The sequence below is a fragment of the Malaclemys terrapin genome, chromosome 19 (assembly GCF_027887155.1).
Source record: "Malaclemys terrapin pileata isolate rMalTer1 chromosome 19, rMalTer1.hap1, whole genome shotgun sequence".
Classification (NCBI taxonomy): domain Eukaryota; kingdom Metazoa; phylum Chordata; order Testudines; family Emydidae; genus Malaclemys; species Malaclemys terrapin.
In genome coordinates, this window is record NC_071523.1 from 258,383 (window position 1) to 271,951 (window position 13,569).

A 13,569-nucleotide genomic window follows, 5' to 3' on the forward strand; every position below is an offset into this window, starting at 1 on the left:
GGTGCAGGATTGTGCCTAGGCTAAGAGTGGTGCTAGAATCAAGGTCCAGGGACACACCAGGGTCAAAACTGAGATCAGAGTCCATCGACAAAGCAGAAGCAGAGCCAGTGTCCAAGTCCAGGCCAGAGGTCATAGCCGGGTAGTCAGAGACCAAAGATCAGCCAAGTCAATGTCAAGCCAGAGTCCAGATACAGGCCGAGAGTCAAAGCTGGGTAGTCAAAGTCCGACTGCTTGGGGAAGATAAGGAGGAAAAGGCAATGCTGGAGCGGGTCGGTGGGGGGCCTGGAGTAGGTCTAGAGAAGGGCAAGGAGAATACGGAACCAGGGTGGGTAGCCAACATCTGGAGCCAAGAAGGGTCACGCTGAAGTCATAACCAGAGACCGGAGCCAAGGGTCAAGCCAGAGTCAATAGCGAGGAACCGAAGGGCAGGGCAGGGTGGTGCATGCAGGCGGGAACCAGGATGATTTACAGGTTCTCCTAGGCACTGCCCAGCTGGAGCTCTAAAGACCCCTCATTGGGGGACTCCCTTCGTAGGAATAAAAGAAGGAGAGCAAGATGACAAAGATGTCTCTGACCCTGGGGTCCAAGCCAAGGGGAGCTCCCACCCTGGCATTGTGCCAGGACCCCATCACCCTCCTGGTTCCTTTCACACTCAGAGACCCCTTAGCAGGAGGGGAGAATAAAGGGCAGAAAGCGAAGGTGCCCCTGGGGGAAAGGGACCGGCCTGGGACCCAGTCCAGTACCCAGATCTACCCCCAGGAGTGTGTGACCAGGAGCACAGCCCTTCCTCGATGTCTCAGACCCCACCTGCCAGATGGGGAGGAGCTTTCCTTGCCCCAAGGTGCTAGAGGGGAGTTTCATTCCTGGCTGGGAAGGGTTCAGATACCGGCTGGGTGGCTTGGGCCCCAGGTGAGGGATGATCAGACATTCACTGCGACGGGGTGACACGGGCCATGGGGAGGTCTGAGCAGTGACGGCAGGGGAGGGACTCCACGTCGGGCCACCCCTCCCAGACTGCAATGGTTCCTGAGGATAACCCCTGGCTCTGCGGATGCTCTCATTTCTGGGCCAGCCCCACGGCGCTGATAACCTGATGCTTCCAAAACTGGCCTCTGGGCAGGGACCGTAACTGGCCTGGCCCCAGCTCCAGGGGTCAGGGAGGGGCATGGCGGTGAGAGTGAGGTGCTCGGCCTGGGTTTCTCTCAGTGCTGTGGGGTTTATGTCCACTCCCCCTAGCCCTTCTCCCCCAGGCCCAGTGAGACAGAGCAGTACCTGCAGCAGGCATGCGAGAGGGGAGAGGGGACTTCAAAGGTGTCCCACTGCGCACAGCCCCTGCAGTGCCGCAAGCACCGGATGTAGAACAGGTGCGCCATGACTGTTGCTGTAACATCCTCCTGCTGAAAGGGAAGAAGAATCAGTCAGAGACTAGACACTCATGGCAACGAAGGGCATTAACAGCAACGGGAACCGGCAGAATTTCCACCCCACTCCTCCCCTCATCTGAGGGACGGATTCCCCCTCCCAACCCCCGAGACGAAATCTTTTCTCCTCTCTAGTGACCTCCAACCCCACTCCCACCATTGTGGAATGAACTCCTGCCCCCATTCCTCTCAGTCCCCCCCTGAGAGCTGTTCTACCTCCCAACCCAGCTGGGGGTTCAGCTCCGCTCCCCAGAATCCCCTCAGCCGCCCTCTCCCCCTCCACCTGAGGGGCTGGGAGGCTCTGGGCAGTAGTGCCGGGGGGGTGAGAAGATGTGGACACCTTTTCCCAAGGGACGCCCCTGTTAAGATGACGCCATGGACAGTGGTTCTGGGGAATGGGGCACTTGAGCAGCCTCTGCTGACTGACTCCTCCAGTTCTCCCAGAGCAGGTGGTGGCTGGGATAACACGATCCCAGAGCCCTAGGAACTGGCTTGAGGCCCTGAGGGGTGGGAAAGGCTCACAGAGGTCGCATGGGGAATTGGCAGCCCCTAGTATGAGCAATGGCAGCGTGTCGTGATGATGTGATGAATGTTAGGAAATAGCCTTGCTGGAGAGCTGGGTCTGTCCTGCTTTGAACTGCTCAGGGGACAAACTGGCACCAACAAATAGCACCTGCCTGGGTTCATCCTCTTCTTGCTCCCAGGTCAGCGCATGGGGATGGGATGGGAATGACTTTCAATGGCCTGGAGGTGAAAGGCCCTAGGGCTCCCTCCCCAATTGATCCTTCTTTGGTTACCTCATCCCCCATCAGCTGCCCGGCTTCCCCCAGGATGGAGTACGTTCGCACCAGCCCAGCCTGGCTGACACGGATCTGGGGGTCATGTATGGCCAGAAGCGCCGCCTGGATGAACGATATTCTCTGGCCTTCTGAAAAGATCTGTCCAAAGATCTAAAACCAACAGCACCACAGCCCTTGTCAGTTGCCCAGAACCAGGCTCCAAATCCCTCTAGTATCTCACAAGGTGAATAAGAGTCCTGGGGCAGCCAACCTTTGGGGTCCCATGGATCAAGGAACCCCCATCAGTAAGAGGTTGCAGGCACTGAGGAATAGCTCTTTCTGGAGCAGGATTCACCGCAGGTGCCATGACATGCTGGGAATGTGTCTGCGCACTCTGGAACCAGCTCACACAGACAACAAAGGATCCCTACTGCTCCCAGCAGTGATATCTCCTGCAGCTCACCTGCTAGAGGAAAGGGCCTTTTAGATCTGTTTCCATTCCCGCTTCTCACCCCACTGACATTCCCACAAGCGTCATGGTGCAGTGACTCAGCCAGGAAAGGGGCTTGGTGTCCCTCACCCCAACGCCCAGCGCAGGGGCAGGTTCTGCTCCCTGACTCGTCATGGTGCTGGGCAAATCCCACACCCAGCCTGTGCTTCCACAGGCTGCAGGAAATGCAACGGAGATCTGGTCCGGCGATAGCTGGTGTGAGCTTCCCAACTCTCTGAGCCAGGGACTCCCCTCTCAGACACCAGCGTGTCAGCCAGGGAGAGTGAGCCGAGCCGGATCCCTGGAGATACAAGCCTCCATTAACTCAACCCCCCAGGGGATCCCTTGTATGCCATGTAGACATAGATCCATGGAACACACACAAGCCCGGACCGTTAGCAAGGCTCCAACCCAGAGTCCTCGGCCTCTTGCAGCCGACACTGTCAGCTGGAAATAAGTATCATAGAATATCAGGGTTGGAAAGGACCTCAGGAGGTCATCTAGTCCAACCCCCTGCTCAAAGCAGGGCCAACACCAACTAAATCATCCAACAGATTTTTGCCCCGTCCCGAGACTTTTTATGAGCGGGCTCGTATTTTGAATGGGTGGCCTGAGCGGGAGTCTGCTGCAGCTTGAACGTAGGTTTAGCCGGAGCCAGAACATAGAGACCCAGACTCTGGAATACCATGTACCATTGGGCTGGCGCCACTGCACCTGCTATGGCACCAGTGGAGCCAACTGTTTTGCCGGGTTGGCCTGAAGGGAGACCGGGTTGACATGTGACCTGCCGCTGTTTCTGGACCAGGAGGAGCAGTGGCACCGGGAGCGATGCTGATCATGGGACTGCGATCCCCATGTGGAGGACCGGTAGCAACAGCTGCTCTGCAATTGGTTCTGGTGGGCGGATCCGCGACGGTGAGACGCCAGTGATCAATGCCCGGGGCTGCGGAGGCAGTGGTGGGGCAGGGTGCCATGGCGGGGTCCCAGAGCAGGATGACGAATGGGAACAATGTCAACGTTCGTGCCGTGACCGGCTGTGATAGTCCCTCTGAGACGAAGACCTTTGGCTTCTGGTAAATGTGGTTAGCTGTTCGGCTGCATGAGTGTGTTCGCCCTGTGTGCTGCCCCAATCTCTATGCAGACATCTGGCACAGCAAACTTTGAGTGAACTGCCCAATTACCACAAGCTCTGTTAAGATACAAAGGCACTGGGCCAGGTTTATTGTCAACAAGGCACAGTAATAGCACCTGTTAGACTCTACGAGGATACTAAGACATGTATGCCTGTGATAATGGACAGCTCAGTGAATGGCGGGACTTTCCATTCCCCCCTCAGCTGGACAAAGATACTCCCTCTGAGATACATCTTTATACCCTGGTACCAACAAGTTAGTACTGTCCCTCTGACATAGCTACTGCCCCCCAACGTCGCTAGTTAGTACTCATCTTGTAGATGTTGGTTCAATCAAAACATCCCTTAGGTACTGCCATCCTGACCTTATCTTTTAGGAGGGTTCAGTGTGTTCCTATTATCCTTCGGCAATGTTTTTGTACCATCCTTGATATTGGGATGTTCTGGTACCACTTGATATCAGGGTGTGTTTGCTGAGTACTCTGTGACTAGCACTTCTTAGGCATGTGTATTTCTGCAGTATCAGTCCTGTTCTTGCCAGATTCTGTGAGCAGGTCCTGCCTCATATCAGGCCTCTGATACAAGGGCTTATGTCTCAGGCTCTCTTCCTACTACAGTAAATAGTTGCACAGCTATTTTTCCAAGTGCATGCCACATCCCAGACTAAAGAGAGATTTACATCCACTATTTGGAAAGACTAACCCCTTAGTAACACTGGGCTCAAAGCATTGGCCAAATGAAACTTTACAAGGAAGTCTGGCTCTCACAGACCAAATGGGGCCATAACTGTGTTATTCAGTTTGCTAGAAGCAGTGAACTAAAGTAGAACAGGAAAATCTTGGGCTGTCAACATGACTGAGTTTTCTGGCAGTGGCAATGAAAGCAAATCCTCATATAAGATAATGAAATAAAAGGTCATTTGGCTCCAGAGTTAAGAAAGAAGAGACATCATTGGAAGATTTAGGCAGCAGGTTCAGGTTACCAGTGTGTAATAAAGGCAGAGACAACAGATGGTTCTTAAGCAATACGCTTGGAGGCAACATATCTGTGGCAACAATAGATGTTTGGTAAGGCAAGAGATCTGGATGCGTTGCAAAGTCACACTCAATTTTCATAATAATGAAATTCCAGTAAGATTCAAAGCTTATCACTATGCTTCTGGATGCTGCAGCTACTGGATGCTGGAGGTTAATGTTCAGGAAAGCTGCTACTGGAAAGGCATCTTGGAGGATACTGTGACAAAGTTCCTCCTCTATCTTGGTGGGTCCTGTGCTTATTGGCGGATTTTCTTGCCTCAGAGATTCACCATGTGGGTTGGGGAACAGCCCAGAGACCTTCCCCTCTGGGAGAACCCACAGTCCAGGTCAATTGGGAGGTTTGGGGGGAACCCAGGCCCGCACTCTACTCTGGGTTCCAGCCCAGGGCCCTGTGGACTGCAGCTGTCTCTAGTGCCTCCTGTAACAGCTGCATGACAGCTACAACTCCCTGGGCTACTTCCCCATGGCCTCCTCCAAACACCTTCCTTATTCTCACCACAGGACCTTCCCCCTGGTGTCTCATAACGCTTGTGCTCTTCAGTCCTCCAGCAGCACACCCTCTCGCTCCCAGCTCCTCACATTCGCACCACAAACTGAAGTGAGCTCCTTTTAAAACCCAGGTGCCCTGATTAGCCTGCCTTAATTGATTCTAGCAGCTTCTTCTTAATTGGCTCCAGGTGTCCTAATTAGCCTGCCTGCCTTAACTGGTTCTAGCAGGTTCCTGATTACAGCTCCTGCTCTGGTCACTCAGGGAACAGAAAACTACTCATCCAGTGACCAGTATATTTGCCCTCTACTAGACTCCCGTACCCCACTGGTCTGGGTCTGTCACAATACACAGAAATGGCATGAAGATCCTAGGAGTTTGTGTTTTGAGACAGAAGACTAATTTCTTTACAAACAACCCCCATAATTCCATAGCACATAAAACACAGTCCATCTCAACACAGGCTAAAAATAACATACCAGAAATGGTAATCACAGATGCTCATATGCTCTCACAAAACAAACCTGAACTTTTCACTCTAACAGCTATCAGCAAAGGCTAGCACTGATGTGTTCTTGAAAGACTGCCTAGCCAAGTGAATAGCCTATACAAATACTTACCAACAAAATAGCAGCTTTGGAGTCAGTTATTTAGAGGATGTAGTCAATATCAGTCATAACCACAGCATACCAGGCTCAAATAGGTTTTATGAAGCAGTTACTCAAATTCTGTTGGACCTGGTCTGAGGCTAGGTCTACAGTGGGGGGGGGGGGGGGGGGGGAGGGAGGGAAGGGGGAATTGATTTAAGATACGCAAATTCAGCTACGCGAATAGCGCAGCTGAATTCGACGTATCCTATTTGACTTACCCCGTTGTGAGGACGGTGGCAAATCAACCGCCGCGGCCCTCCCATCGACAGCGCTTACGCCTCCTGATGCGTCGATCCCTGAAAGATAGATTTCTACCCGCCGATCTGGGCGGATAGCGTAGACTAGCCCTGAATGTTTACTACAGTGCAGTAGAATATGCATATTTTAACCTTCCATGGATGGAAAATTTTAGCTAAGTCCCATTTTCTGTTTTTGGCAAATTGTCACAGAGGAGTGAATGAACTTGCGGCTGAGTGTATGGCTTGCTCCATGCTTTTCCCAGTAGTTTGAGAGGTGGGATCCATGAAGGTATATAAGCACCTGTGTCCCCTTTTTAGGAACCGTTGCAATCCACAACCTACCCACTCAACTGGTGCCAAACCCTGTAGGTCCCTAAACTCACTTAGCATCTGTTTTTTCCTCTGAGCACGGGCAGCGCTACCTCCCTCTAGGTAGGTAAGAGCTAGGTGTCCAAATAAGCCCCAGAGTGATTCACAAACTGGGAAAGACAGGCATCCAGCTGCCCAAGAGGACTGATCTGGAAGGCAGCCTCTGAGCACACCTACAGGATCAGGTCCTCAGGTGAGTTCACATTAAACAGCCAAGGGCAGAGAAGCTCCCTTCCATCTTTAACCTAGTGGCCAGCGTACTCACCCCAAGATGTGGGAGACCCTCCATTCAAGTCCTCCCCCCAGATTGGGAGAAGGGATTTGAACAGGGATCTGCCACCTCCCAACTGAGTGCCCTAACCACCAGGATAGTGTCTCATCCTAATGCTTTCTCTAGCCCAATTAATAGCCACATATTCTATTGTTTAATTAAAATGGCACAACTTCAATAGGAAAGATTGCAGGAGCCCCACATCAAAATATTCTATAGCATTGTGGTAAGAGATTCACATGAGAATCACAGTCCCAGATCAAATCCCTGGCACGAGCATGTTGCATTCACTTCTCAGCACTATAGACTGAAATGGCCTTAGTTTGACTCTGGCTGTTTTTAAGGCTAGCATGCCCAGCACTCTTCTCTGAGCAGCAGCAAACTTTGACACACCTATCTGTGACAGGCTACATTCTTCACCATTTCTCTTTATTCAGCTATGTTGGTGTATATGGATCTTATATTACCTGCAGGGCTGTTAGTGTGGGGAAGTTACTGCGAGGAAGTTATTCCTCAGAGCAGCAAGATTTTTGTCTGCAGTCCCACAGATGGAATAACATTCCTGTTCCATTAAAACCTACACTAACATGATCTGAGTTTTAGAGAATGTTTTAATTTTTTACACTGATGCAGTGATGGAAAGGAAAGGCCAACTGCTTTCTGCTATTTTACAAGATATCCCATATTATGTTCTAATTGTGTGTCATTAACATCATTTTGCCATCTCCTTGGGACATGGCTCAAAAGGTTAAGTCAAGTCAGCAGTAGGTAAAATTTGAAATGAAATATATGGGACACACACTGTTTTGGGTCTTTCCTTTCCTGGCAAGGATCATTACAAATTATCAGTGTGTAAACAGAGGTGGTCTCCATTATCAGCAGACTTCTACTAGATTCGCTTAGTGATGGCACAGCTCAGTGTCTGCAACATATACGAACGAGAGCAAGGATATAAAAACTTCGCCAGTAGTCAAGTTGTACCATCCCACGGAGAAAGCCAAGGGAGACTGAGGCCCAGCAACTGGTTGGGAGGAGACAGTGGGATCGACTGTACTTTTCTTTTGTCCCCCTTTCCTGCAGCAGTATTGACAGTGGGTAGGCTACCCACCCCCCATCTTTTCCCCCATCAGAGGGTAATGCAGGCACAGAATCTGAGTAACTACTTCAAGCAATAACACAGATGTGAATATCTGCTTGAAGAGAAGAGTTCCTTCACCTTTCTCAAAACCTCCAGTTCCCTTTCAAGCAATGCACACACCTCTAAATGCTGTTCTCTTAGCATATTAAGCTTCTTTAGTTTCTCCCTCCCACTGAGTTTCTGCCTTTTGGCCTTTGTCCCCAGATGCAGTAGTTTCTACTCCCCTGCCCCTCCTTTGTAATTTACTAACCATGATTTAATTGTTCTATGCACCTGTAGATTGTTTTGGTTTTCACAGATACTTTCAACTTCTCCCAGTTTAGTATCATCCGAATTTCATTAACCTGCTGTTTTCAGCCTCTTTCTAACAATTAAAGGGACACTGACAACGTAAGTCAATTTTGTCTATTTTTTAAACCCACTATTGTTGCTTGTGGTTACCTTTGGTTACTTGTAAAGGAATGGAGGAAAATATCACTTTTTTCAGTTTATTTTGTATTGTTCTCAGGTTTTATACCACCCTGAACACCATCATACACTCAAGCGCCTTCCTATGAATCATTATCCGTCACGTGAGGTTCATTCATTTTCTCATCCTCATTCCAGGAGAGGATTGTGTGTGCAGTGTTTTGATAAGAATTTTAGTTTTTCAAATGTACATGCTGTGTATGTTCAGAGTTTATGTTAGAGAAGGTGGATGGAAGAAAATGCACCATGCATTTGGAGTGGAAGGTGATGAGTGAAATGAACTCCCACAGGAACTAAGGACCATCGCAAACCTCAACACTGACTATACCAATTTCCTCAGTTCACACTGGTCTTCACAGAGAAGGAGGGGGAGAAGAGTGTTTTAAAGAGTGAGTGTAAAATGATGGAGTTTGGTAGGGGACTTGGGAAGGGGGTGTGTGGGGGAAAGATATCCAGAACTCATTAACAAGGACCAGATTTCAAGCTGATGGTATCCCTTTAACAAAATGTTAAATAAAATGGGCCTTCACATTGATCCCTATGGTAAAGCCCACTTCCTAGATGTCACCTAAAGAACCTGAGAAAGCTTTAGAGAGGAAGCAGCACGCAAGACAGGGCTGGAATCTAGTTTCATTTTATTTTAGCAAACTGCATGTTCATCACTTATCAACATCTCTACATTAGGAGTTATAGAACTCTCCGTTTGTTGTTTTTTTAAAAAGCGCAAACAAGAAGTGAAAACTCAGGTTCTTTATCTTTTAAAAAACATTTCAAAGTTGAATTCAAGACGACTTGTATATATTTTGGTATTAGGTAACAGATGGAGGATGTGTGGAATCGCTTACTCAAATCACAACAACCCGACTAACTGAAAATCAGGAGATTGCCCATTCTGGGACCCCTTTGACATCAGATGGGTCAGAATGTTTTGCATTCACTCTGAGATCTGACTCGTTTCCAAGGGGAACTTACTGGTCTGAAGCGGCCAAACAAAACATCTCCTTAACAAATCACTACAACGGTGGCAGAGAGAAGCACCTTCAGAATTCAGTGCGAGCATTGTATGTATTTTGCTTCTCCATAGAAGCATTAGGAACCCTTTGTGTTAGTTACCATGCAGCAAATCTAAGGAGAAAACTACTGCAGTTTTGCCCTTTCACTTCAGAGTTACATTTCCCCAATGATCCTGTTCCTGTTCTGTAAAGATATAAAATTCTTTGAACAAATTTTAAAAGCAAAAACCCCAAACACCATAAAATGTACAGATTACACTCTCTAGAAAAGCCCTAAAATTATTGCAAAAACTAAAGATGACTTGTTCCGAGGGGAGGGCAGGCACAGGGTATCTAGATCTAACTCAGGTTGGTTTGACTTAGTTTTCAGCTTTTCCCCATCATTCAAGAAAAAAAAAAAATTAAGAAGTGTTTAAGCATTAGAACTAAAATACAAATGCACGTTGACGTTATAAAACAAGATTGTGGATTTGACCATGGGATTCCCTGACACATTGGAAAAGTTTACTTTTTTGCCCGGAGAGACTTCCTCATGGTGGATTTGCCCTTGGCAGGGGATTTTGCTTCCTTCCTCCCACTCGCTGCTGGTTTCTTGGAAGAGCTGCTACCAGAGGGCCTCTTGATGGATGGGGCTGCTGGTCTGGCTTTCTTGGCAGGGGTTTTGACCTTGGGTGGGGGCTTTGCTTTCCCCCGGCGGGCTGCAGGGGCCTTTCTTGGCTTGGGTTTGGACTCTCTTAGTTTCACAGGGGGGGCCCTGCTCCGGGATTTTGGGGGGGATCGCATCTGCATCCTGTCAGGAAGGACAAGAGAATTTAGTACCAAGGCACCAAAACTTGCCTAGAGCCCAAGGGTTAATTGATATAAAATGGAGCAGATTTCAGCCTCCTTCATCTTTAACGTGGAGGACCCAGCATGCAATGATCCACCTCAATTTGAGTAGCCAGACCCCAGGAGCAAGAAAATCTTTTAAGCAAGATCACAGTGTAAAGCTCTTAACAGTCCCCAGGGTGATCTAAGTTTGTATCTCCTTTGTTAGCATATAACCCTATGAATACTGCCTGTCATTCAGGAGTATGAGTCATGCAACCCAAGCATCCAAGAGCTTTCCTTTGTGTTGGGTTTGTTACTAATATAGCCACCCAGCGTAAACGTACATTTGGAGCAAGAACAGTTTCATTTGGCTTTAGAACAGTAAATACACCAGCCAGAAGAGAGCAAAGTAAACTTATCCTGTATTTATCAGATATCATTAAAAAGTCTCCAGCTTTTAAAGTGAGACCACAACCTTTCCTAAAGCATAGAAGAAACATGGAAAAGCTAAATGGAAAAAGGAAATGGACACTAAATATGATACAAAGAATAACAGGCCCCTCTCAGCTTTTATGAAATTGAGTAAAAAAAAGACTATCACTGGAGTCAGTCCAGGTGCACACTTATGTGTGTACAGCACCTACAATGATAGAGTCCTGATCCTGACAGTGTCCAAAGCCTCCAATCACAAAAAAAAAAAAACATACATCACCTTGCAAATGCCTGCATCATCCCCTGCTATTCCAGTCCTGGGCCTCTCTGCAGCAGTAATGGCTATCTGTGGATAATTATCCACTGCCAAAGATTGACTAATCAATTCTCAGCAGCTAGCCCTAGTCCTAAAGAACTTTACCACAGCCATGAAAAAGGCCAATTAATTGCCCCAAACTCTGGTTAATCATGACCTCAGTTCCTCCATGGATGATTCAATGTTTGAGTCGCCCCTGCACTATGACATTTTGCTGGAGCCTGCTGCTGAAGAGGCAGGATTCCCATGAAGCCTGTAACTTCAGGTCAGTCATACTTTTTAGTATGTCATACTGGAGGAGTCCTGTAGCAAGGAGGTTTGGCTTCCCTCAGAGATTGACAGGGAGGGACTGCAACATGCCCCCTGGTGTGCAGAACCAGGAAAGCCATGCCTGCCCCGCTGGAAGCTGAGGGGCAGGACAGGAAGCGGAAGTACAAAAGGTAGGCCCTTTAGCTCAGTTGGGCTGGAGCCGCCAAGGGAGACAGATGCATCCCCTGCTGCTGGTACCTGCAGAGGAACCCCACCGTGCTGAGGACTGGCCAGATCTCCCGGGGCTGCTAGCTGACCAAGATGCTGAGTAGCTGTGGGGGCTGCTGCCTGAGGACTGGCCAGAGTTTCCAGGGCCGCCGGCAACCGAGACACCAAGGAGCTGCTGGAGCTGCTACCTGAGGACTGGCCAGAGCTCTCCAAGGAGACAAAGGATCCCCACCTTACAGAGGTATCAAACCCCAGGGATGTAGGAAGTAGCCCAGGGGAACTAGATGACCATCTGGTTAAGTGTTGGCCTGATCCTAGTTCAGAGTGTTGCAGGCGGACCACTGTTAGGGCCCTATGCTGGGATGTGGAGGAGTCGGTTGGGCCAACATCCCCTGCCACCCTACCCCTGGGGAGGAAGTCTCCACACCGTAGGCCAGAAGGCCTGTGTTAGTCTACTGTCCACTGAGCCCTAGATTGCTTTGGTGCCCTGCCCTGACTGAGGGTCTGGGGCTCAGACGGCCTTACCGCTCTGCCTGGCCTGAGGGCCTGAATACTAGATACAAGGTAATTCCCCCTTTTTGAGATCACCTTTACAGGTGCGGGACAGCGAGGAGGCATGGCCTCCCTCAGAGACAGACCAGTAGGGATGGCCATGCAGGCTTACAAGCCCATTTGTTTTCAGCTCTATACCTTTTCTTCGGAGGTGGTTCTTCTTCCTCTGACTCGTCTTCCTCCTCAGATTCCTCTTCTGCCTCCTCTTCCTCCTCCTCAGATTCCTCAGAATCCTCCTCCTGCTGCTTCTCTGGGAACAGCACACCTGGGCTGCAAGAGTAATCTTGTTAACTTGTGTCAAAAGATACAAAGTTCAGTGTCAAATGGCTGAAAGGGAGCCACTGACTGACCCCGCATTGCCGGGGCTAGTTGCCCATTTTGTTACAGTAAAACCTAGCTAGTTTGAGCTTCCACACACTGTGGACTTACACATGATGCTGCTAGGGAAGGGCCAAGGTGGATGAAGTCAAGCTGGCTGCCAATTAATGGACATGCCACAGCCCCACCTCTCCCCTAAGCAGTCCTGCCTCAAGCTCTCTTACACATTGCTCCCTCCCATTGCAGACATAGCAGGGGGATGGCAGTTTAAGTCCAGGTTCTCACTGATCATGGAGCAGGTCCTTAAGGAATCCATTCTGAAGGAGGAGAGAAAGGTAATCAGGAACAGTCGATAAGGATTCACCAAGGGCAAGTCATGCCTGACCAACCTGATGCCTTCTATGATGAGATAACTGGCTTTGTGGATATGGGGAAAGCGGTGGATGTGATTTACCTTAACTTTAGCAAAGCTTTTGATATGATCTCCCACAGTATTCTTGCCAGCAAGTTAAAGAAGTATGGATTAGATAAATGGACTATAAGGTGGATAGAAAGCTGGCTAGATCATTGGGCTCAACAGGTAGTGATCAATGGCTCCATGTCTAGTTGGCAGCCAGTATCAAGTGGAGTGCCCCAGGAGTCTGTCCTGGGGCCGGTTTTGTTCAACAGCTTCATTAATGATTTGGATGATGAGATGAATTGCACCCTCAGCAAGTTTGTGGATGACACTAAGCTACGGGGAGAGGTAGATACGCTGGAGGGTAGAGATAGGGTCCAGAGGGGCCTAGACAAATTGGAGGATTGTGTCAAAAGAAATCTGATGAGGTTCTGATGAGTCCCGCACTTAGGACGAAAGAATCCCATGCACTGCTACAGGCTGGGGACTGACTGGCTAAGTGGCAGTTCTGCAGAAAAGGACCTGGGGATTACAGTGGACGAGAAGCTGGATATGAGTCAGCAGTGTGCCCTTGTTGCCAAGAAGGCTAAAGGCATATTAGGCTGCATTAGTAGGAGCATTGCCAGCAGATCGAGGGAAGTGATTATTCCCCTCTATTTGGCACTGGTGAGGTCACATCTGGAGTATTGCCACTATTCTGTAGCAATATAGAAAGGATGTGAACAAATTGAAGAGAGTCCAGTGGAGGGAAACAAAAATGATTAGGGGGCTGG

General features: G+C 49.2%; 1 protein-coding gene across 5 annotated transcripts in view; it reads right to left on the bottom strand.

Annotated features, from left to right (window-relative positions):
* Positions 1-9,099: 9,099 nt before the first annotated feature.
* HP1BP3 (heterochromatin protein 1 binding protein 3) overlaps positions 9,100-13,569 on the bottom strand; it is a 75,864-nt gene continuing 71,394 nt past the window's right edge. For all 5 annotated transcript variants that reach the window (XM_054009073.1, XM_054009072.1, XM_054009071.1 and 2 more), the window contains 2 exons: positions 12,220-12,351; positions 9,100-10,284 (listed from right to left, as the gene is read on the bottom strand). In XM_054009073.1, coding sequence (XP_053865048.1) covers positions 9,999-10,284; positions 12,220-12,351 — 418 coding nt within the window. In that variant the 3' untranslated portion in view covers positions 9,100-9,998. The remainder of the gene's footprint in view (positions 10,285-12,219; positions 12,352-13,569) is intronic.